Raw genomic sequence first — 24,922 nt, forward strand, 5'->3', positions numbered from 1 at the left:
CTTCTACCTTGGCAAAGCTTTCTGTGACTTCAGCAGGTGTCTGGGTGGATGGAGAAGGGGTGGGTGGGGAGGTGAGGTTCATGGTTGCTTCTGTCTTGCTGGACTAACCTGGGGACAGGGCTTCATGGAGTAGAGGGAGGTGACCCATACTTAAAAAAGAATTATTTATTTATTTGGTTGCACCAGGTTTATTTTTGAAATTTTATTTATTTTCGACTGCACTGGGTGTTAATCGCTGCGAGTGGGCTTTCTTAGTTGTGTTGAGCAGGGTCGTCTCTTGCTGTGGAGCATGGGCTGTAGGCTCGAGGGCTTCAGCAGTTGTGGCCCAAGGGCTTCGTAGCTGCGATGCATGTGAAATCTTTCCAGCCCAGAGATGGAACCCGGATCCCCTGCGCTGGCAGGCTGATTCTTATCCACCGGACCACCAGGGAAGTCCTGCTCCAGGTTTTAGTCACAACACTCAAGATCTTTGACCTTAGTTGCGGTAAGCAGAACCTTTTTAGTTGCAGCATGCGAACTCCTAAACTCTTAGTTGCGGCAAGTGGAATCTAGTTCCCTGACCAGGGGTCAAACCCAGGCCCCCTGCGTTGGGAGCACCAGGGAAGTCCTGACCCTCGGTTTCTGTACATCATCTCCTCTGACCCTTGGCCGTCCTGGGAGTGGCCGCAGTTTTCATACCTGCCTGATTTGCCCGAGGTCGTAGCGCGGGCGGTAGGGTTCACACCTGGGTTCGCCTGGCCTCTGCTCTGCCCTTCTGCCTCCTGTGCAAACCTGAGGGGTGACAGCAGTCGCCGTCACCAACAGCTGCAGGGTGAGAGTCTCACACGCGGCGTTTTACAGGATCATCTGCTCCCTGCCGGATGCAGGGAATAGAATTCCGAGTCCTTCCCACTGCCCACACCCTGGCAGGACCTGGCAGGGCTCCCAGAACACACCATCGTCGGCCTCCTTCATTCATTCACTGACGGGCCCGCCCCCAACGCTGTGGAGCCAGAGCGGTGTCCCCGAGAAGCTCACTTGCTCTGTGTCTGGATATCTCAAGTTAAAAGTCAAGCTGACAAGCTTCTCGACAAAACGGGTTCTGTCCTCCTTTCGACAGCTGTACTTCTATAGAGACAGAACTGACCACTGTAAAACGGTGGCCTTCTTATGATCGAAGACTGGCTAGTTTCAAAGACAGCTTAAGGTGGGGGACTTCCCTGGTGGCCCAGGGGCTAAGACTGCATGCTGCCAGTGCGGGGGCACTGGTTTGATCCTTCGTCTGGGAACTAGGGTCCCATGGGGCATGGCCAAGAAAATACACAGAAAGACAGCTGAATGTAGTGAACTTTCACACGCGTGTTTGGCGTTCGTTGCCGGGCAGCCTTGCTCGGATGAGTAACGAAGACACGCACCATTTATTATGTATATCACATGATTTATTTTTATTGACTTCATCACGCAGAATCATTTTTTGTAGTCAAGATTTTCACTTATTTGGGGGTTTTATTAACAGTAATAATCTAACGGTGCTCTGTTCAGGGCTGTGGGCCTAGCCACATGTGGCTTATTTAGAAGTAAATCTTGGGACTTCCCTGGCCATCCATTGGTTAAAACTCCATGCTCCCAGCGCATGGGGCACCAGATCAAACTAAGACCTCACAAGCTTTGTGGCCAAAGACAAAAAGTAAATCTAAATTCATTAAGGTAAAACAAAATTAACAAGCTGGTTCCTTAGTCGCACCAGCCACATTTCAAACGCTCCATAGTCACGAGGGGCCAGCAGCCGCTCTGCGGGACAACACAGATGTTTAACATTTCCATCACTGCAGAAATTCCTCTGGGAGAACACTGGCCTAAAAGGTTCAAGTGGAAAATGTAATTAAAAGACTCCACAAATGTAAATTAAAGCGAATGTCAGAAACTGAAAGAGTTTATATGACTCAATTCTAAAGTATTCAAAAATTCCTATTAAATTGAAAAGGCAAAATTTAATTAAGATGGGTGAGTATAACATTTTAAAGTCAAACAGTATTTAAGTTAAAGCTGAGATATTTTATTTGAGTTTTTAGAAAATGTAATTGAAACCCATCTCATGAAAATGAAACTGCTCACGCCTCAAGTCCAATGTCCAGCTCGTTGCCAACATGAGGACTAGATGGGGATCAGGCTTATGGTTGCCAAGGGGAGCAGGAAGGAGAGGAGTGGGCTGAGAATTTGGGGCTGGTAGACGCCAACTACCATACAGAGAATGGATAAAAAGGTCCCATCGTGTAGCACAGGAAGCTATCCAGGGTCCAGGGATAAACCATCATGTGAATGTGAGAGTGAAAGTCGCTCAGTCGTGTCCAACTCTTTGTGACCCCGTGGACTGTACAGTCCATGGAATTCTCCAGGCCAGAATATTGGAGTGGGTAGCCTTTCCCTTCTCCAGGGGATCTTCCCAATCCAGGGATTGAATGGGGTCTCCTGCACTGCAGGCAGATTCTTTACCATCTGAGCCACCAGGGAAGCCCCTGAACCATCATGGAAAAGAATTTTATTTGTGTGTTTTGGCAGTGCTGAGTCTTCATTGATGCATGTGGGCTTTCTGTATTCGCGGCAAGCAGGGGCTACTCTAGATGCAGTCCGAGGGCTTCTCACGGGCTCTGGAGCTCAGGCTCAGTAGTTGTGGCCCACGGGCTCAGTTGCCCCGTGACACGTGGAAGCAAGCTTCACAGACCGGGATCGAACCCGTCCCCTGCCCTGGCAGGTGGATTCTTAACCACTGGCCCACCAGGGAAGTCCAGAAAGGAATATTAAAAAATAATGTGTATATTAACATGTGTAAAACCAAATCACTTTGCTGTACAGCAGAGATGGGCACAACATTGTAAATCAACTGTACTTCCATTAAAAAAAGAACAGGACTTGTGTCTTATGCAAGTTGCCTCTAGTCCTGCTCATGTGGAAGTTCAGGAGTGATATGAATGCATTAGCATTTCGTGTGTCCATCAGCTGCCACGCGCACCTACTGGGAATTCCAGGGCGATTCACGAGTGTCTTTGAAACCTGGAACCGAAACGGGGAGAGGGACAAACTGGATGCTGGAGGTTGCTGCCTTGAGAGCAAAGCTTTCGAGGATGAATCGAGGTCCTTCCTCGGTACCCGCCTGGGTGGTGGGTTAGTTCCAGGACTCCCTCGACTCCCAACGTCCGCGGATGCGCCTCTGTACCCTTGGGCTCCGCATCTGTAGATTGAACCAGCTGCCAGTCGCTAGTGGTTTCCGCCTGTGGCTGGTGGGTCCCTGAGAGGTGTAACCTCTGGTGGGGAGGGCCGACTGGGGTTTGTCTTTCTCTCACCCAGATCTTTCTGCTGCTCACATCCTCCTTGTTCCCAGTGTCACACGTGACGTCATCCACAAAGCTCCACGGCATTTGGATGTAATCGTTTTTTGTTATTGTGGTAAAATATGCATCATGTAAAGTTTACCATTTCAGCCATTTCAAAAATGTTTATTTTATTTATTTGGCTGTGCTGGGTCTTAGTTGCAGCATGTGGGATCTAGCTCCCTGAGCAGGGATCACACCTGGGCCCCCTGCACTGGGAGCTCGGACTCTTAGCCACTGGATCACCAGGGAAGTCCCTGTCATTTGCAGACTCTTTTATGATAGCAGTTCTGACCAGTGTGAGGTGGTATCTCATCGTAGTATCTTCCTTTTTAAGGCTGAATGACATTCCATTGTGTGGATCTGTACCCATGTTTCTCGCAAAGGACACAGGACAGGAGATGTGACGACGTACTTGTCTGGGGCCTGCCAGCATTGTTCACAAAGCGGACGTCCAGGGTCACAGCTCACACGCTGACGATGAGTGCTGGATCCCCCATGACCAAGGCGCCCGATGTCTCGTTAACAGAGCAGCCTGTGTTTGTGTGAGCAGGGCCCCCTTAACCCTGATCTGCAGCACACTCCAAAGATCCATTGCCTTGGCGTCCGCTAGCACTCGTTAGAAATCCACTGCAAGCCTCTGGAATCAGAATCTTCATTGTCATAAGATCCTTCAGTGGTCAGGTGTGCATGAAAGTTGGAGAAGCAACAGATCTAAAGGACATGGTTAGGGACAGAGGCCCTCCTGTTTAAGGGTGATGCTGCCTGAACACAGCTCTAACGGAATTATTGTTACTGTTGTTCAGTCTCTGAGTCGAGTCTGACTTTGCAACCCCATGGTCTGCAGCACGCCAGGCTTCATGTCGTCCATCTCCTGGAGTTTGCTTAAGTTGTGTCCATCGAGTCGGTGATGCCATCCAACCATCTCATCCTCTGTCGTCCCCTTCTCCTCCCGCCTTCAATCTTTCCCAGCATCAGGGTCTTTTCCAATGAGTCAACTCTTTGCATCAGGTGACCAAAGTATTGGATTTTCAGCTTCAACATCAGTCCTTCCAATGAATATTCAGGGTTGATTTCCTTTAGGATTGACTCATTTGATCTCCTTGCAGTTGGAGGGACTCTCAAGAGTCTTCTCCAACACCACAGTTCAAAAGCATCAATTCTTCGGCGCTCAGCCTTTTTTATGGTCCAGCTCTCACATCCTCATAGGATTGTTAGAGTAGGACAGTAGAGCCCTTACTGCCATCCTTTCCTTGTGCCCAGGACAGACATCACTAATCGATCATGGAATTCAAAATCGTCCTTCCCACTGAGCACAGGGAGCCTCACATTCCTCAACCCAGTGCCCTTGACCAACAGAGAAGCAGATCAGGGACATGGCCACGTAGGTGCAAGAAGAAGTGTGGATCGAGGGCTTCCCTGGTGGCTCCGTGGTTAAGAATCCACCTGCCAGGGCAGGAGACATGGATTTCCTGGTCTGGGAAGATCCCACCAGTCACAGAGCAAGTAAGCCGTGCGTCACAGCTATTGAGCCTGCGCTCTCGAGTACGGGAACCACAACTACCGAGCCGGTGAGCGATAGAGCCCGTGCTCTGCAACGAGACAAGAGAAGCCACCCCAGTGAGAAGCCTGTGGATCGAAACCAAAAGTAGCCCCCGCTCGCTGCAACTAGAGAAAGCCTGTGCAACAGCGAAGACCCAGCACAGCCAAAAAAAAAAAAGTGGATCGAGATTTGGGTAAATTAATTCCCAGTGTCCCAGACTGCCTCTCTGCCTCTATTTTTTTCATGTTAATTGCCACCACAGTAAAGACCTGCACCATTTCCCAAGTGTTTTGTATGTTCCAGGCTCTACTTCCTGTACTGTGTGGATTGATTCTTACCCATCCCGGACCCTGCCAGATCAGTGTCCTTGGCCCCGAGTTACAGACGAGGTGCCGGGGAGGCTGGGCCGGTGGCCAGGGAGAGGGGCGGCCAGCTCTAACCCAGCTCCGACTAACCTCAAGTCTGAGCTTTTGCCAAGCCCTCCCTCCAGGGATCCCCAAGCCGCCAGAGCTCCCGGCTGAGGCCCAGACCCCTGCGGCCCCCTCCCTGGGGGGCCTGGGGACCCCTAGCCAGATGAGTGGAAGCGCCACTGGAGTTGAACCCAGAGTGCTGGCTTGGTTCACAGTGTCACTGTGGACAGTGGTTCGCTGTGACTAAGTGAAAATGAAAGAGTGAAAGTGTTAGTTGCTCAGTCGTGTCCAGCTCTTTGTGACCCCATGGCCTGTAGCCCGTCAGGCCCCTCTGTCCGTGAGATTCTCCAGACAAGAATACTGGTGTGGGTTGCCATTCCCTTCTCCAGAGGAGCTTCCCAACCCAGGGATCGAACCTGGGCCTCCGGAATTGCAGGCAGATTCTTTACCATCTGAGCCACCAGGGAATCCTTGACTAAGTGAAGTCACTTCTTAAACAGCAGAGCATCTGAGCTCGCTGCAGACTTTGGTGCGTTCAGGGCTCCGTGGGGCCTGGAGCTGGAGGCCCGGCGCCCACAGAGGCCTCGGCCCCTCTCCGGGGGTTTTCCCTGTTCTCCACTTTCCCACCGTCTCCCTCCGTCACCCTGGACTCTGTTGTTCCCCCCGCCTCCTCCTCACAGTTTCTGCTCTCTCGTAACCTCAGCTCTCCACCTCTGCTGCTTGCAGCCTCCATCCTGTTCTGTATTGGACTCGCTTCCTTGGCTGTCTCCCCACGAGCTTGGGGGAGGTGGAGAATGTCGCTGTGTCCTCTCCTTACCTGGGAGTGAACGGCACACAGTAAGTGCAGCAGATTGAGTTCTGTTCCGAGAATGCATTCATGAGTCCAATTTGTTTGTAAGTCCGACAAAGTTAGCCTAGGTACCCAGCTAACACAGTACTGTACTGTAGTAGGTTTATAATACTTTTCACACAGATAATACATAAACACACACACAAAAAGAAAACATTTTAAATGTTATAGAACAGTACCTTGAAAAGTCCAGCAGTCCAGTACAACAGCTGGCATACAGGGGTGGGCGTCGGGTCAACAGGCAAGAAGAGTTACTGACCGGAGAAGGGAGAGGAGGTGAGAGATGGTAGAGCTAAAGGATTGTCAGCAGTAGGAGACGTGGGGCGCGCTGCAGGTTCCCTCACACCTGACGTTGATGGCATACTCCAGTTCCTTGCTGGATTAATTCTATCTACCCTCTTGAAAAAAAGAAAGATCCAGTGATGTTTGGGTAGTAGCACATTTGCATCTTTGGAAGTTTGCAACTTGGGACTTACTGTACTTGAGAAACAGAAAGTAGAATTTCACCTTGGTGGCTTCTGGCATCAGACCTCCCGCGTGTGCCTCGGGGGCCCCTCCAGTGAATGGCTGTGTGATCTTGGGCATGTGTACCTGGCCTCTCTGTGCCTTAGTTTCCTCTTCTGAGAGATGGGGAATAATAGCAGTACTAATCTCACAGGGTCGATTGAGTCTCTGAACATCAGTGTCCTCATCTGTAAAATGGACAAAATAATCAAGCCTCACTGAGACGTTTGGAAGACTAAATGCCGCCCTCGGCCCGTGCTTGGCCTGCATCCAGCATGCAGTGAGTGCTCAGCCGGTGCTTGGCCCGCATCCGGCATGCAGTCAGTGCTCGGCCCGTGCTTGGCCCGCATCCGGCATGCAGTGAGTGCTCGGCCCGTGCTTGGCCCGCATCCGGCATGCAGTGAGTGCTCGGCCCGTGCTTGGCCCGCATCCGGCATGCAGTGAGTGCTCGGCCCGTGCTTGGCCCGCATCCGGCATGCAGTGAGTGCTCGGCCAGTGCTTGGCCTGCATCCGGCATGCAGTGAGTGCTCGGCCGGTGCTTGGCCCGCGTCCGGCATGCAGTGAGTGCTCGGCCCGTGCTTGGCCTGCGTCCGGCATGCAGTGAGTGCTCTCGTGGCGTGTCGTCCGTCTTGGTCCTGTCTCTCCCCCGCTGAGGGCTCTTGGGCTGGTCCCTTAGCTTCCCCGAGACTCAGGTCCTCCATCACTGCGTGAGGTATGGGCCTGGCACATACACTTATCAGCAGGTGGGGCGTGTCCCTCTGGCCGCAGACTGGACAGTGAACAACTCTGAATGAAGCAGAGTCCTTAGAGTCACTCCAGGAGTGACTCGTCTTGGGACCAGGTCCCTGCATCCTCAGGGAACCTGAGCTGCAAAGCTGTGATCCTCAGGCCTGGGTGGGGGGCTCTGCCTTTGGGCTCCCTTCTTCCACCTGATGGTGAAGTTCCCCGTCCTCCCAGAATGTCCAGCTGAAGGAGTCATCAGGGGCATGAGAGCATCTGGACTGGGGGTGTCAGGATGCCCCTGAGTCTCTGCTGTGTGAGCAGATATCACCACCCAGAAGGCAGGAGCCCTGGGGATTCTGCGGCTGTTTTTTTAATCTGTCAATCAATCATCTGTGCAGCGTGTGGGATCCTTGTTCCCAGACCAGGGATTGAACCTGTGCCCCCTGCATTAGAAGCACAGAGTCTTAACCACTGGACTGCCGGGGAAGTCCCTCTGACTTTGATCATTACTGCTGGGCTTGAAGTCTTTAGTTGGGGGTTGGGCAGGAGACGGAGGGGCGAGAGGGTGGGTCTGTGCCGCGTGTGTTGGCGGACCACAGAGAGGGCAACCAGGAACATGTTCCCCGCCCTCGACGTGGACACGTAGCTGCACCACACAGCTGCACCCGTGTTTCATTTGTTCATAAATTCAGCAATAATCGCCGTGCGTGGCGAGGTGCTGGGCGCTGTTCTGGTTGCTAGGGATACAGGACTGACCAAGACAAACTCCCTGACCTCGTGGAGCTCACGTCCTGGTGTGAGAAACAGACAGCAGATGGATAACTATGTGATGGGATTTCAGGGGGTGACTGGCCAGACAAGGATGTGAGGTGCAGGGTGCATTGAAATTAAAATGGACCTAATGATGCTTCCCTCGTAGGACTGTTTGGAGTAAATGTATGTAGACCTGCATACAGGGGGTGCGCGTTAAGTGCTGGACTGGTTCCACAGGGACGGGGTGCTTGCTGCGGGGCCGGGCGCCCCGGGGAGCTGTCCTTTCAGCACCAGCAGGTCTCAGCTCGGTGCCCTGTGCCTGCAGACCTGAGTTGACAGACGTGCAGGGGGTCCTGGGAAGTGACAGCTGTCTGGAGACTCCATGCCAGCGGCAGTGCAGACTCAGATTCATCCAGACGCAGCCCCCCTGCACCTCCAGCTTTCTCCCAAGCCCTCGTCTCAGGCAGGGGACAGCATGGCAGGTCTTGTGTCTTTGGCCACCATTCCCCAGCCAGACCGCAAACTCCTTGGAACAGGGGTGGGTTGGGGGCTATTCAGACCCCCAGTTTTGTCTGGTGAGGGGCCAGCATGGTCTGGCGTGTGGTGGGCGTGACTGACTTGTCCACTGGTTGGGCACCCACAGTGGGCTAGTTGGTTCACTGACTCACCTGAAAACCTTGTTTGAGGACCAAGGCTGGGGCAGGAAAATGAACCCTGTGCAAAGCTTGCCTCCTCCCCTTCTGAAGCTCATAGTTTAGGGGAGGGCTAGGTCTGCTCATAGTATGTGAACAAATGCGTAATTGAGATATTGATACATATGCTGGAAATGTAGGTATGGTTTCTGCTTGAGTGCCTGGGTGAGGAGGGGTTTGAGGGTGACTTTTGGCCTTTCAGTTATAAGTAAGAGAAGTGTCAGTTTGAACTGGCTTAAGAGAGAGAGAGAGTGGTGGAGGGTGAGGAGGGAGGGAGGAGGAAGGAGAAAGAGGAGGAGGGAAAAGAAGGGAAAGCAGGTTGATCTTTGGAAACGAAAAGGTTGTAGGTTCAGGTCCAGCTGGATCCAGAGTCTCCAAGGGGACCGGGCTGCCTCTGTCCGTCCCTGGGGTCTGTCTCCACTGGCCTCTCATTTTCTGGACTGCTCACAGCCCTTGTGGGTAGAGAGAATCCTACAGGCTCCTCCAGGAACACCACGGCCCTGCAACTGAGTCTTCTTGTCCTGGCTTGGATTTCACGCCCATTTTTGGACCTGTCGCTGATGAAAAGTGGGGGGCTTCTTGGGACCCCCAAGGGACCAGGGCTGCTGGAGCTCACTGAGAAGGGCTACTCGACTGGCTACAGGAGGGTTCCTTGCTCATATCCCCGCTTGGCCCCAAAGCCTGCAGTGTGTATTTGCTCAGTCCCAGGGCACTGTCTCATGAAATGAGATTTAAAAAATGAACCCTGGCCTTGAAAAGGAAGGGCATTCTGATACAGGCTGTGCCATGAATGAACTTGAGGTCACTCTGCTCCTAAACGGAATGAACAGGATGCTGTCGTTGCCTTCTGCTAATAAGCTGACAAACAAAAAGACACACCCTGTGTGATTCCACTTACACAAGGTCCTTAGAGTCATCAGTGTCATGGAGACAGGAAGTGGAAGGCAGGCTGCCAGGGGCAGGGGGTGGGAGGGGACTCAGTGGTTCGTGCAGTCAGAACCTTAGTTTGGGAGGATGGAACGGTTCTAGAGGTGGACTGCTGTGATGTTCGTGCAACAATATGAACGTGCTTATGCTGCAGAAGGACGCCCGTCAAAATGGTTAAAATGGTGGATTTTATGTTGTGTCTTACCACAGTTAGAAAATTTATGAAAAGTAAAGCTCAGTTGAAAATGGTGTCATATGCAGGTTGTTTATTAAATGTGAGAGGAAAAAAAGGAACATTGGCCTTAATGCAGTATCATTTATTTATTTTTCAAAAAAAGCGATGTTGAATTTGTTACAGTGTTGCTTCAGTTTTCTGTCTTGGTTTTTTTGGCCTGGAGGCATGCAGGATCTTAGCTCCCCCACCAGGGACAGAACCCACAACCCCTGCCTTGGAAGGCGAAGTCCCAGGAAGTCCCTGACGCAGTATTATTTAATGAGGCCCACAGACTTCCCCGGTTGCACATCAGTGTTTCAGTGACCGCTTCCCAGCAGGATGCCCATCCTGCCATCGTGGTGTTTTAACCTTGACCCTTGCGCCTGAGCACACACGCAACCTTGACCCTTGGTTCAGCTGGAATCCACCAGGTTGCTCTCTGTAGAGTTACCATTTCCTTCCATGATGAATACCATTGCAGAGGGAGGGGAAGTGCTTGAGAGTCTGCAAACATTCCGTTCCTCCTGTTATGAAAACTTCCATTCAAAAAGTAGAGAGAACAGTTATGATGGACCCCATAGCCTAACTAAAATTTACTAATTAACGGACGACTTGCCACCCTTGTTTCATCGCTTTGCTTTTTCTCTGTGGACAGTTGAAGGCAAACCCCTGGTGATGTTACTGTTTCAGTCCGTGCCTCTTAACTGGTGAGGGTTACTTCCGTGACCACAAGGCCCCCAGCACACCGACAGTGTGGGCACTGCCCCCTGGCACCATTGAGCCCTAGCACAGCTGAGGAACTGAACTGTACCTTTTATTTAGTTTGAGTGAGTTCTTGCTGACTTGGCCACACATGGCCCGTGGCTGCCACAGTGGCCAACACAGCTGTAGAGGCTTATTATATTCAGGATCGATGTTCTTGGCAAGACAGGCGAGAAATGTCGCTTTGTGTCTCCCAAGGAGGCAGGGGATGCCTGGCTGCCCTGTCTCTGGGGATGTTGGGGTTTATCTCGGAGCCGGCGAGGTGATTCTGGGTTTCCTGGATTGGACCATCTCATTGCTTAGCAACCTCTCATCAACCTTCTCTGCATCTGTTGGTCACCCTTGCCTGAATCAATGCTTTCATTAGGGCTTGCAGTTTTGTGATTTTTCAGGAGCCTCTCTTCAGGAAAAAAGACCCTCACTTCAAACATCTCTGCACTCAAAGTGTATCAAAGTGGTGAGATCCTTGTTACTATCTAAGACAAAACCGAGCCTTCATTTCTTTGGAAGAAAGGCCTCGGGGGGAAGGAATGAACCAGTCCCTTTTCGAAGTGGAGACGTTCTCAGGATGTGTGGGTGCTATTTCAGGCTCTGTGAAGCCCCTGGGCTTGTGTGCAGCGTGTGTGTGTGTGTGTACAGGTCTGTGTGCCCATACCTGTGTGCATGTGGGTGTGTGCGCATGCACATTGGTGCATTTTGCTCCAGAAAGGTGTAGGTCTCTGGGGGAAGCTGTTTCTCCCCGAAGGCAGCTGCTTTGCTCAGCAGTTGGTGCCTGAATCCGGGTCGTAAGGGGTGGAGTTGGCTGGGAACCAGCATTAGGGGGAGGGGACGGCCCAGGGCCCTCTGCTTTGGAATTTCCATGGCTCCACCCAGGATGGTATCCTGGACACTTGGGCATGGGTAGGGCTGGGCTAAGCCAGGGCCAGTGGCGCTGTGTCAGCGGGGATGGGGCGTGCCTAGGCCTCTGCCTGTTCTACAGGCCCGGGAGTGGCCCCTCCTTTCACGGGGACTAGTATGAGCGGGGAGAAAACGATTTTCTGTGACAGGATCAGCCATCCCAGGATGCCCCTGTGGTTCTGGTGGGAGGCTGGTGCAGCCTACACGTTGGAAGGTGGCTGCCCCCATCTCTGGAGTTAGGGCTGCTTTTGCCACTTAAGGTGAGCCCAGGACGGCCACAGGTCCCCTGAGGCTGATGGGGGTGGAGTAGGGGGAGATATTTGTTGAGTTTCTTTTTATGTAAATATTTATTTACTTATTTTGGCTGTGCCGGGTCTCAATTGCAGCATGTGGGATCTAGTTCCCTGACCAGGGATCACACCCGGGCCCCCTGCATTGGGAGCCTGCAGTCTTAGCCACTGAACCACCAAGGAAGTCCCTTACTGAGTTTCTCCAAGTTCCTCCCAGTGGATTCTGGTTTGGGATGTGCCTCTTAGGAGGCGTGTTTCGGGTGTGGCCCCTGTGAGGAGAAGGGAGGTGGTTGTGATCCCATCCTGGCTTCCGGGAGGGGAAAGCGGCAGAGATGGGATGTGGTGGGTCTAGGGGAGCAGGGATGGGCAGGGTGGTGGCCTGTCCCTTCCTGAGGCGGTGGAAGCTGGAGGGTGTGAGTGAGCCTTGCGGACTGTGCAGTGCTGTGCAGACAAGCCTCCTGGGATCAGCAGCAGCAGCAGCTGGGACTGGAATCCGTCAGAGGTGGTGCTGCTTCTTACTTGTTGCTTGTTGGCTGCAGGCAGCGCTGTGCAGCATGTGGAATCTTCGTTCCCCAGCGGGGGATGGACCTTGGGTCCCCCCCTGCAGTGGAAACAAGGAGTCCTAACCACTGGACCGCCAGGGACACCTGCAGTCTTGCTTCTTGCCCATAACGCCTGTGGCTATATTTTTGGGGTTTTACTCTTAGCTGCCAAGAATCTGCCTTCGTGTGGGCTTCCCCAGAAGCTAAACCCAGGAGAGGATACAGGGGCAAAGGGTGTAACATTTGGGAGGTGACCCCAAGATGCAGCAGCAGGAGAGAGTGGAAGTGAGGATGGGAGGGCACGCAGCCACAAAAAGGAAGCAGGATGCCCTGTAGGCACCCAGAGCTTGGTCCTGCACGGGAGACCGTGGGGAGTGAGGCTGGGAGTTGTCTCGAATGAGGGCAGAGGAGCGGGGTCTTCGTCAGCCCGAGGAGTCCCTGGGGAGGCTGATTCCTCTGAACATTAGTTCCTGGGCTCCTGAAACTTTGGTGCAAATTTCAGAGCTCTTGGCCTGGGGTCTGGACGCTGTGGGGAGGGGGATGGGCATCCCCAGCTTCGAGGTGAAGAGTCAACCACTCGGCTTGTATCAGCTCCCTGTTATGGAGATTCCGGAGGGTGGAGGGCCACCCTGGGTTTCTGGTCCAGAATGTCTGGGTTCCTGTGGCACCTGCTTATCTGTTACCTTCTGGGAGCTTCCGATGAGGCCAGGAGGATGGGGTGGTCCCTGCTTCAGAGGCGTGGACCCTCATTAAGCCAGATTCTGAAGGGAGCCCTGGGGAGGGTGCGGGGCTGGGCTCTGGCCGCTGCTGTGCTAGGTCAGGACCTCCAGCTGCACACCTCCAGGGGGCACCGTTCACGTGGAACGCCTCATTTTCTCTGCTGCAGGCCTTCCAGAGACTCCGGCCCTTTCCCCCTCTTCCTCGGCTTGCCCTGCTGGTCCCGCTCTTTCCTTGCTGGGGTTTCCATCTCAAAACTGTTCTGAGCTGGCGGCAGCCCATGGTCTGTTCTCCCCAACTCCGTTTCCCAGAGACCAAGCCAAGCTGCCATCTGCCATCCAGGAGGAGCTGTGAATTCCTGAATGGACACAAAGAAGTAGCCTGGGACCCAGCTGGAGAAAGGGAGCAGCCCAGAGGGCCCAGGGCCAGAGGGACGGACAGACAGACTCCGCTTTGTCTCCTAGACAATTCTCTTTAGTCCTCTGTCCTGGGGATTCAAGGCTGCCATCGCCAGGCACCAGCCTGGCCCGGAAGGGGCGGCTGCAGCGGTTTCCCTGGGCCCCGGGTTCATTTGGAGGAAGAGGCCCGCTTCTCTCTTGGGGCTGCGGACCCTGGCTGGGCCCAGGCCAGGAGGGGAGGGAGACATTGCGGAACTCTGAACCTGGGCCTGGCTGCTTCAGACCGCAGGCGGGGAGGGGGCAGAAGGGGAGAGCCAGTCGCTGGTGTGCCCAGGCCTGGAGGGGGGCCCAGGTGGTGGGCACAGGGCAGGTGGCCAGCAAGCTTAGGCCCCCTGCCCGGGGCTACCTGCAGAGATCCCAAGGTGGTGGTTTAGAAAGCACACCCCGCCCAGACCTGGCTGGTAGGAGCCTGAGGCTACTCCATCTTTAACCCTTTATTAGAGTGTAACTACCGGATCAAAATTGGGAAAGGAGTACGACAAGGTGTATCTTGTCATCCTGCTTGTTTAACTTACATGCAGAGTACATCATGCAGAATGCTGGGCTGGATGAATCACAAGCTGGAATCAAGATTGCCGGGAGAACTATCAATAACCTCAGATATATAGAAGATACCACTCTAATAGAAGAAAGTGAAGAGGAACTAAAGAGCCTCTTGATGGGGGTGAAAGGGGAGAGTGAAAAACCTGGCTTAAAACTGAACATTAAAGAAACTAAGATCATGGCATCCAGTCCCATCATTTCATGGCAAAAAGAGGGGGAAAAATGGGAACAGTTGAAAGGTTGTTGTTGAATCACGCGAATACACCGGGATTCTTGGCCCCCGGAGGAGAAGAATTCAGTCCAGGGCCAGAGACGAGGCTTGATCGCTCGGAGCTTTTGTGTAATAAAGTTTTTTTTTTTTTTTTTTGTAATAAAGTTTTATTAAAGTATAAAGGAGATAGAGAAAGCTTCTGACATAGGCATCAGAAGGGGGCAGAAAGAGTACCCCCTTGCTAGTGTTAACAATGAGGTTATATAATTCAAAGAATGTCTGGAGGTTGTAAAGACCTCCTCCGACCTACTCCCATAATTTACATTTTAAGATAACACTGTCCTCAGGCAAGATCCATCCTTGTAAAGACCAGGTATACTCCCATAATTAACATTTTAAAATAACAGAAGGTTGAATCCAAAGACTGTCTTTAATCCAGAGACTGTCCTCAGGCAGGATACATTATTGTTATATAATCCTAAGGAATGTGGAGAAAGAAAAGTTTGTCCTTTCTTCCTCCTTGAGAATTCCAGACCCTTCTCTCCTTGGGGACCCCTAGACTCCCTATCAACCTGCCTAGGAAATGACTCTCTCACAGTGACAGATTTTATTTTCTAGGGCTCCTAAATCACTGTGGATGGTGACTGCAGCCATGAAATTAAAAGACACTTGCTCCTTGGAAGGAAAGCTATGATAAATCCAGACAGCATATTAAAAAGCAGAGACATCATTTTGCTGATAGAAGTCCATATAGGCAAAGTATGTTTTTTTCAGTAGTCATGTATGGATGTGGGAGTTGGACCATATAGAAGGCTGAGCACCAGAGAACTGATGATTTTGAACTGTGGTGCTGGAGAAGACTCTTGAGAGTCCCTCCGATTGCAAGGAGATCAAACCAGTCGATCCTAAAGGAAATCAACCTTAAATATTCATTGGAAGGACTGACGCTGAGGCTGAAGCTCCGATACTTTGGCCACCTGATGCAAAGAACTGACTCTTTGGAAAAGACCCTGGTGCTGGGAAAGATTGAAGGCAAAAGGCAAAGGGCATGGCAGCAGATGAGATGGTTAGGTAACATCACTGATTCAATGGACATGAATCTGAGCGAACTCCAGAAAACAGTGAAGAACAGGGCAGCCTGGCATGCTGCAGTCCATGCAGCCGCAAAGAGTCAGACACGACTTAGCAACTGAATAACAGCAACTACTGGAAATTGTGCGCCTTTCCTTAGGGCTGGAAGACTGAGCACACCCGTGGGACCAGCACCTGGATCAGATCCCTTAATGATTCCAAGGGTAGCCACTGTCCTGGTTTTTATCTTCAAAGACTACTGTTGCCGGTTCTCGAAGTTTATGTAAGAGAGCCCGTCCTGTTTGGTGCCATGATTGTGATGCGCCCGCGTCTCTGAGTGCAAGGTATTCTCTGACTGGTTCTCTCTGCAGTCTAGTTCTGTTTGGGACCCTCTGCCTTCTATTTCCAAGGGACTCTGGATGGGCAGTTGGATGGTTTCCAGAACTCTCTTTGGGACCAGCCTCTCTCCTCTTCCAACTCTAATGCTGTAGGTTGGAGAACATAGAGTTTCAATATTGATTTCAGACATAGACTTCCATATTTAAAATATTTTATTAGATTTTAACAAAACTTTTTTTTAGCGAATGAACATTGTAGCCGGTCAAGCAGCCCAGAAATAGAAAAGAAGCAGTATTTCCCCTCTTCTCCCCAGACTCTCACTGGGGTTTCCTTTCTTACCTCCTGCTTTTCTAAACCAGCAAATTGTCTCCCACCCCTGGAATCGTGTGGCCTTTGGGCAGCCAAGGTCCTGGCTGGATTAACCCATGTCTCTGGAATCCATCTAACCCGAAAGCTCTGAAGGTTTTTTAAAAGACAGTGACTGTCCTGACTGGTTACGTTGAGTCTGAACAACGTAGTAAATGCTCAAAGATGATTGGTTATTTGGTTGCTTGCGAGCATCACCTGTTGCATTCAGGCTCTGCATTGGGTCCAAGTAGGTGAAGAGGAATCAGGGCCAGTCCCCTGGTTTGCAGTCTTGGGGCCGAGGCAGACCCAGAAGCACCCAAATATGGATCATCTGTGCTACAATAGGGGTCACACAGGCTGCTGTGGGAGTCCTGAGGAAAGAGCCACCTTCTTCCTGGGAAAGCTCCAGGAAGACTAGAGGGGGAAGGAGATTCCAAACAGGCAACCTAAGCAGTGGCCTTGAGGTGAGAGGGGGCAGTTTACAATCCAGTCTGGATGGGGTTGTGATAGTAGTGCTCAAGCAAGACTTTTTCAGGAGAAGGGCCTTTTGCCCTGGGTTCTGAGGGCTGAATAGGAGTTCACCAGCTAGAAAAGAGGGAAAGGGACTTTTAAGCAGAAGGAACAATGTGTGCAAGGCCAAGAGGCGTGATGACTGTGGACTATGGAGAGAGCTGTCCTGGGGTGAGGAGACATTACAGGGAGTGAGTCAGGGATAGAAAACAAGGGAAGCAGATGCCCTGGAACACAGGGTCTTCTAGCCCATGCAGGAGCTGCCTGGTGATTTCTGTTCTTGGCCTTGGCACAGGTGTTTATGCTCTGGGTCCTCCAGGGCTTTACCCTGGCCAGTGGGGCCTGGGAGGGAGTCTTGGTGAGGCCAGTCCAGCATGGGAGGGATTGACACAGCCAGAGTTTAGGAGGCCTGGGGGTCATGGATGACTTGTGTCCAGGGCTGCTCTGACCCCTGGCCAGTGAGGTGGGGCTTTCAGGAGCTAGGAAAGGGCTCTGTTCCTCCTCTCCCTTCACCTCTGGCTCCACAGCCAGTCTTCCATCCAGGAGGGGGTGACCAGACGCTTCCTCCTACAGTGTGAAAGACTGATGGCAGAAACTCTCCCATCAGGACCATGGACAGGGCTGAAAGGGTGGTGAGCGGATTGTCTAAACCTGTCTGGGTTGCAGTCAGCCGCACCACTTCTGAGTTGTGCCTCAGAATCCCTGTATAAAATGACAAGCATCACCTCGGCCCTGCTCAGTTTACAGCGTGCTTGTGAGGCTGGGAGAGGGGGAGGGAGCGGAAGCTTTGCGGGGAACTCTTAACACCAGCGACGGCTGCCTCTCGCCTGCCCGTGGCAGACATTGCTAATTCATCACTTAGGTTCGTTCTCAGAATTCTTTCAGCACAGCGCTCCAGGCAGGCTCTTATGGGTTGATCAGAACTGGCGTGTGAGCTGAAGTCCATGTGCTGCCTCTGCTGGGCCTGGTGTTCATTCTGTGGCGCTGGGGTCAGGGGCCATCGCCGCGGTGTGGCACCTGGCACCGTCCAGGTGGGGCCCCTCACCCCCTGCCTGCTGGCCTCTTCCTCCAGCCTGCTGCTCCTCAGCCTTGCCCCTGCACTGGAATCGCATGGGAAGTTTAAAAAACTTTTCCCCCCACCCCACTGATTCTGTTTTGTCAGGGACTTTTCAGATCTCCCCGGTGATTGTTAAGGGCAGCAATGCTAGCCCTGGCCCCTTCGTCCAACCTGCTAGGTGACGGATGATGACGCTCTTGTCCTGGGTGGTGTCGGATTCCGGGGAGGGGAGCGGTGATGGCTCAGCGGAGATTCAGCTCATGTCACCTCCATGCTGGCGTGTTAACAGAGGGTCTTTGTCCATGCAAAGCTTCTTCTTTCCTTACTTAGACACGTTAGAGCACCTCTTCCAGAGCTGATGGAGGAGGCAGAGAGGGGTCCGTGTGCATACGTGCCTCCTGTGCGTGGGTCACTTCACACACTGCGTCTCGCTACTGTCCTGTAGCCCAGGTCTTGAGGTTGGACAATCCCAGGCTGAAATCCTGGCTCCATCCTTTCCTAGCTGTCTTGAATCACTTCAGTTCAGTTCAGTCACTCAGTCGTGTCTGACTGTTTGTGATCCCATGGGCTGCAGCACGCCAGGCTTCCCTGTCCATCACCAACTCTCGGAGCTTGCTCAAACTCATGTCTATCGAGTCGGTGATGCCATCCAACCATCTCATTCTCTGTTGTCCCCTTCTCCTCCCACCTTCAATCTTTCTCAGCGTCAGGGTCTTTCCCAGTGAGTCAGTTCTCTGCATCAGGTGGCCAGAGTACTGCATCAGAAAGGTGATTTGATTTTCTGGACCTCCAAACCCCTTTGAATTTCTGTTTTCTCAGCTGTAAAGTGGGTTCAGTAATACCATGGAGGATTTATAGTAAGAGAAGCATCAGTATCAGTCATGGGTCAATGTGTACTGAGTGCTGTGCACAGATTAACCCATTCCATCCCTTTGGGATCCCCAGGGTGGGTGCTGATAACACCCCCATTGCTCAGATGAGAAAGGTGAGGCCCAGAGGGCTTTAGTAACTTGTCCACGGACGCGTGGGCTGATAAGGGATGGGGCTGGGGTTGAAGGAGTAGGGACTGGAAGGGTTTTGAAGTTCATGGAAGTAAAAGGCAAGAAGGGACTTTTTAAAGAAATGTATTTACTTATTTGCTGTGCTGGGTCTTAGTCGCATCATGTGAGATCTTTCATCGTGGGGCATGGACTCTGTAGCTGGGGCTCTCGGGCTTAGTTGCTCCGAAGCGTGTGGGATCTTAGTTCCTCAACCAGGGATTGAACCTGCATCCCATGCATTGCAGGGCAGATTCTTAATCACTGGACCGCCAGGGAAGTCCCCTGAGAAGGGACTTTTAAAGGTAATTCCGGTGCGAACCCGGCAAGAAAAGAGAGTGGTAGAGAAAGCCTCCATCTTCTGGGAGAATTCATGACAGTCGTGACTCGGATGTTGGCAGAAATTCGCGCCCTCACTTTTTCCAACTGAGCAATGGGGATGTCATCAGCACCCTCCCCGCTCCCGGGGGATTCTGAGGCCAGTGTGGCGTGGTCTCAGGTGGGGTGAGGGGCATGTTGCTGGATAATGGACAGAAGGTCCTCATTATAAAGCAGCTGAGACCTTTGTCCGACTTGTCTTGTGTTTGTGTTCTGGGTAGGGCGGGACTCGTACGTGGTCCCCGAGCCCAGTGTTGATGGAGTGGCTCGGTCCTCCCAGCTGCTTACAGTGAGATACGGGAGGAGAGAAATGAATCGAAGAAGCAAAAAGCAGCCGGGACGTAGACATTTGGAGAGTTCTCCGCCTGTCCATACGTTAGTTAAATAGCGGGCACATGTTTAGAAGGGAACGCTGGGGATGTGGCCCGTGGACCATTCGTGAGGGGGTTAGTGTCGATGGGGACCGTGGGCCCGTCTGCCTCTGCCCTGAAGCCAGGGACAGAGTCCTCCCAGCCGGGGCGAAGGCGTGGAGGAGGGCTGCACGCGGGCACTGTTGCTTGGGAAGAGGGAAGAGCCACGAGTGGAGGCGGTTCAGAGATCTTGGGGCGGGACTGGCTGCTCCTGTTTCCAAGGGTGGGGACGTCTCAGGGGTGGGGTGACCTGCTGAGCTGTGGGGGTGATGCTGTCACCCTGGGCCCCTGGAGGGCAGAGCATGGGACCAGAGAAGACATTGAGCCTGACGGTCTCAAGGAGCTTGCCTTGCTCCCCTTTGGACTTGCTTGGGCCCCGTCACCCCTTCTTCCTTCTTTTTTCCCAACTCTTAACAGATCCCTTGCTTTCATTTATTTAGTCTTGGCTGCGCTGAGTCTTCATTGCTGCTCGAGGGCTTTCTCTAGTTGCAGTGCTCGGGCTTCTCATTATGGGGGCTTCTCCTGGAGAATCCTGTGGACAGGGGAGTCTGGTGGGCTGCTGTCCATGGGATCGCACAGAGTCAGACACGACTGAAGCAACTTAGCATGCATGCATTGGAGAAGGAAATGGCAACCCACTCCAGTGTTCTTGCCTGGAGAATCCCAGGGACAGAGGAGCCTGGTGGGCTGCCATCTATGGGGTCGCACAGAGTCGGACATGACTGATGCGACTTAGCAGCAGCAGCAGCAGCTCTTGTTGCAGAGCTTGGAATCCCTTCCTTCTTTTTGGTATCTTTTTTTTTTTTTAAATGGGAGTGTCTGTCCCGAGCCTATCCCACCATTGTGTTTGGTTTCCCAGACTCACAGCTGGAGAGGAATTTTGCCTTGGAATGAATTGTACTTCCGTGTCTCACCCATGTCTGCCTTAGATGTTCCGTTCCACTTGACTTGCTCACTCTCTCAGTCGTGTCTGACTCTTTGCTACCCCGTGGACTGTAGCCCGCCAGGCTCCTCTGTCCATGGGATTCTCCAGGCAAGAATACTGGAGCAGGTTGCATTTCTTCCTCCATGGGATCTTCCCCATGCAGGGGACGGATGCAGGGATTGAACTCGCCTCTCCTGCATTGCAGGCGTTTTCTCTACCACTGAGCCGTCAGGGAAGCCCCTAGATGACGTTTCGATGAGACTTTGAATTTTGGGCTTTAGAGGTAATGCTGGGTTGAGTTGATACTTTTGGGGTTGTTGGGATGGAATGAATGTATTTTACATTCAAGAAGAACGTACGTTTGAGGGGCCTGCGGCGGTGTGCTATGGACACATGAGGAAGTTGTGTGGCAGGCCAGAGACGCTAAGATGTTTCCCGTGTCACATGGCAGCCAAGTGACCATGCAGGGACTTTCCACCCAGCTGTGTGTCTGGCTCCAAAGCCCTGCCCCCACCAGCTCAGGGTGGGAGTTGACCTTCTGTCCTGGTCTCCTGGCAGCTCAGTTTGGGAGCCCTCCACAAGGAGGTAGGCTCCCTACTCCCATGAAATGCTGCGGCCACGTGGTCATCTAAGTGGCCGGGCTGGCCCCAGAACGCGGATTCTGTTCTCCAGAAAGGAGGCAGAAGGTCCATTTCCCTCCTTTATTTGAACCAGCAACAACTAGCTAGAAATGCTGACTCTGAAATTTCCTACAGTCTTGAAGGCTGCCAGCTCTGTTCCAGAGCATTCTAAATTTTCTCTCTGCATTTCAGCTGTTAAAAACGACTCCCTCGTCCCCGTACTGGGGAAACAGACAAGCCATGGCATGTCCACATGAAGGACTAGTTCTCAGCAATGAAAAGGAAGGAACCATTGACCCAGGCAACAGCGTGGATGAAGCCAACCTGCTTTAAGCTGAGTGAAGAAAGCCGAACTCAAAAGACTGTGCTGGGGACGGAGGAAGAGAGGCTGGAAGGAGGTGGCCGAGAATAGTAGTGTTAGAGGGTCCATTTGCTCTTCATAGGAAACAGCTTTGTCTTAGATACAGTTTAAGCAGAAAAGAAGTAAATCCCTGTTTGGCATTCCAAGCACAGTTTCTTTTCATCTAAGAATACACTTGACTTTAGGCAATCAATTCTTTTTAGACAGTAAAAAAAATATATATAAATAAATGTCTGCAGGGCTTCTGTACGATCCCATGTATGAGGCTCTGGAAATGGGAAAGCTACAAGGGGTCAGAGAGCAGAGCAGCGGCTACAGGGCTGCAGAAAGGGATGGGGCAGCGGGAGGCAGGAGGGCGTTCGGGGGGGTGATGGACCTTTTCTTTCTCTTGGTTTCTCTTGGTTATGGCGGTGGTTATACAGCTCTCTCCATTTACCTAAACTTATATAAAGACGTGCTGCGAAAAGGGGAAATTTTACTGAACCTAAATGGAAAGGAAAATTAAAAAGAAACAGTGAGTGCATTGTCCTCTTCAAAATGCCTGCCTGGAGGTTTATGAAGGAAGAAAAAAGAACGCCACAAGGAGTTAAAGAAACCATTTCTTGCAGGCTGTGGGAACTCTGTGTCTTGGGTCTTTGCCCCTGGCCCCTCTCCACTCTCCCGACCGCATTCAATAGCGGCAGCCCCGGGTGAAAGACAAGGAAAGTTTTGTGGAGCCCAGAAATAAATAAATAAACTGCCCCATCCTGGTCGCCCTGGCAACCGTGACATCACCCTCAGACCAAGTGGCTGGCACCGCGGGGGGCTCGGTGTTTGTTAAAGGGGCAGGGGAGAGGGCAGTCCCGGCTACAGGTGGGGGAGACTTGGTTTCCCGCTCAGGAGAAAGGTGTCAGCTCTCCCCTTCACAGCTCATCTCGGAGTCCCGGCCCCCAGCCCAATCAGAGTGGGGCGTAGACTAGCACCGCCTCTCTGGGGGGCTCTGGGGCAGAGTCTGCCAAAGGGAACACCGTGTGTCCCTGGGTTCGTGTCTCTGGGAACGGATGGACACACACTTTGTGGCTTAATTGTTATATTATTTTTTTTGCCACGTTGCGCTACATACGTGATCTTAGTTCCCCAACCAGGCATCGAACCTTTGCCTCCTGCAGTGGAAGCAGAGTCTTAACCAGTGGACCGCCAGGGAAGTCCCCACAGTTAGTGGCTTAAAGCAACGGGAATCGGGCCCCGGTTTGGCTCCCTCTGGAGGCTTGCGGATGCACCTGCTCCGGGCCTCCCTCCCAGCTGCTACCGGCTGCCTGCGCCTTCAGTGTGAAGCTGCCCCAGGCCTGTCTCCACCCTGTCTGCTCTCTGTGGCTCTCCTCTGCTTACAAGGACACCTGTCATGTTGGATGAGAGGCTCACCCCCCTCAGTGTGACCTCATCTCAGCTGATTACATCTGCAGCTCTTTACAAATAAGTCAGATTCCGAGGTCCTGGGGGGTCAGGACTTTAGCACAGGAATTTTGGGAGGACTCAATTCAGCTGTTATAACGCTCTTTTTTGTTGGTTTTTTTTTTGCTTTAGTGGTGTAGATCCAGCATACGGGAGGTACTCAGCAAATGCTAAGTGGACCCACGCAGCACGCATTGGGAGCGCAGTCTTAACCGCTGGCCCGCAGGGCAGTGTCCCACACCTAGCGTGGACACAGCGCACAGTGGTGCTTTATAAATGCTCTGTGCACCTTTCTGCACTGAGCCCTTTGTTCTGAACCATACCCTCGTTTCTCATGTTGGTGGCTCTTTCTAGTAATAATCGGGTTCCTGGGGTGGGGGGTTGTTTTCGGTGTTTAAGTGGAGTTTAACCCCCCTGGTGGATGATTCTTGGCAGAGTCCAAGGTGAACCGCCCACTTGCCCGACTCTGAGCCGGTGAGGTCCTGCCTGCAGCTCTTATCCCCCAGCCCCCAGCCCCCTGCCAGCCTGGCCTGGAGACGCCTGCAGGGAGTCCTGTCGGTCAGGTGCACCGTCCCGTCCCACCTGGGTGATGTCGCTTCCTGACTCTGCCCTAGGGTGTCCCTTCTGGAAAGCAGGGGTCGTGATGGCTCTGTGGGCCGGTGGAGCTCCTGTGAGGAGGAGGAGAGAGACTGGGGCAGACAGAGGCAGGGCTGGGGCTTGGAAGATTGTCTAAAGACACCAGAACATCAGGAATGCTTCTTGTTGGAACTTCTGGGAGACCTGGGTTCTATCCCTGGGTTAGGAATATCCCCTGGAGAAGGGAATACTACCCACTCCAGTATTCTGGCCTGGAGAATTCCACAGACTGTGTAGTCCATGGGGTAGCAAAGAGTCGGACAGGACTGAGCGACTTTCACTTTCGCTTTTCCTGCTGGTGCGATGATTAGGACTCTGCACAGTCGCTGCAGGGGCCACGGGTTCGATCCCTGCTTGGGGTAGTAAGATCCCGCATGTGGCCAAAAAAGGTTTTTTAAAAAGGAGTGTTTACTGTTAAGATAAAGTCACCTGGCCATTCCACCTGTGGATCAATGCCCAGCAGAAATGAGTGCGTATGTTCCCTACCATGAACGCTCACAGCAGAGTTACCATAACAGCCTCAAGTTGGAACGTCCACCTCCAGTAGATGGGATAAATGAATTGTGGTTTGCTCACCTGGCAAAATAGTCTATTGCTATGAAAGCAACCAATTATTGCATCTGACAAAAGTCTCGCTGAGCGCAAGGAGCCAGACCCAGAGGGAGTGTGCTGTGTGATCCCACAGATGGGAAGATCAAGAACCGGCGAGACTAGTCTACAGTGGCAGTGTATGTGTGTCGGGGGCGGGTTCCTTGAGGGGTGGTGCCCTGGGGAAGGGGCGTGAAGGCACTTTCTAGGGCCTGGGAAAGGACCTCTGGGTGCTCTGGGTGGTGGTCACGTGGGTGTGTGTCTGTGTAAAATCCATGGAACTGCACCCTGGGGAGCTATAGACCGTGTATCTGTGACACATAAAGAAAATTAAAAATAGGAAATGAAAGAGCATGCTACGCCCCAGGATTTATTTATTTATTAATATTTTAGCCATACTTCATGACTTGCAGGATCTTAGTTCCCTGACCATGGATTGAACCTGGGCCGTCGGCAGTGAGAGCAAAGAGTCCTAATCACTGGACTGTCAGGGAATTCCCTGCAACCTGATATTTAGCAAATGTGACTTTGGGGATTTGGCTTAAAATGCTGGATAGTCCAAAAAAGGTGTAATAGAGAGAGTGAGGGGAGGGGAGGGGAGGGGAGCCAAGGCGGGCCCTCCCCACCAGCAGAGCCGGGGGCCCCGGGGCTCTGTGACCAGGGCTGCTGCCGGCTGCCTCCACCCAGCTGCCGGGGATTGTGTGTCTCCCCCCAGGTTCATGAACCACCGGGTTCCCGCCCACAAGAGGTACCAGCCCACGGAGTATGAGCATGCTGCCAACTGTGCCACCCACGCTGTGAGTCTCGGGGGGCTGAGCGGCACAGGAG

At 52.6% G+C, this 24,922-nt stretch overlaps 1 protein-coding gene across 8 annotated transcripts in view; it reads left to right on the forward strand.

Moving 5' to 3' along the window:
- LOC109578577 (monocyte to macrophage differentiation factor 2) overlaps positions 1 to 24,922 on the forward strand; it is a 123,855-nt gene that overhangs the window by 12,480 nt on the left and 86,453 nt on the right. For all 8 annotated transcript variants that reach the window (XM_070780261.1, XM_070780267.1, XM_070780268.1 and 5 more), the window contains one exon: positions 24,810 to 24,891. In XM_070780261.1, coding sequence (XP_070636362.1) covers positions 24,810 to 24,891 — 82 coding nt within the window. The remainder of the gene's footprint in view (positions 1 to 24,809; positions 24,892 to 24,922) is intronic.

The sequence above is a fragment of the Bos indicus genome, chromosome 25 (genome assembly GCF_029378745.1).
Source record: "Bos indicus isolate NIAB-ARS_2022 breed Sahiwal x Tharparkar chromosome 25, NIAB-ARS_B.indTharparkar_mat_pri_1.0, whole genome shotgun sequence".
In the NCBI taxonomy this organism is placed as follows: domain Eukaryota; kingdom Metazoa; phylum Chordata; class Mammalia; order Artiodactyla; family Bovidae; genus Bos; species Bos indicus.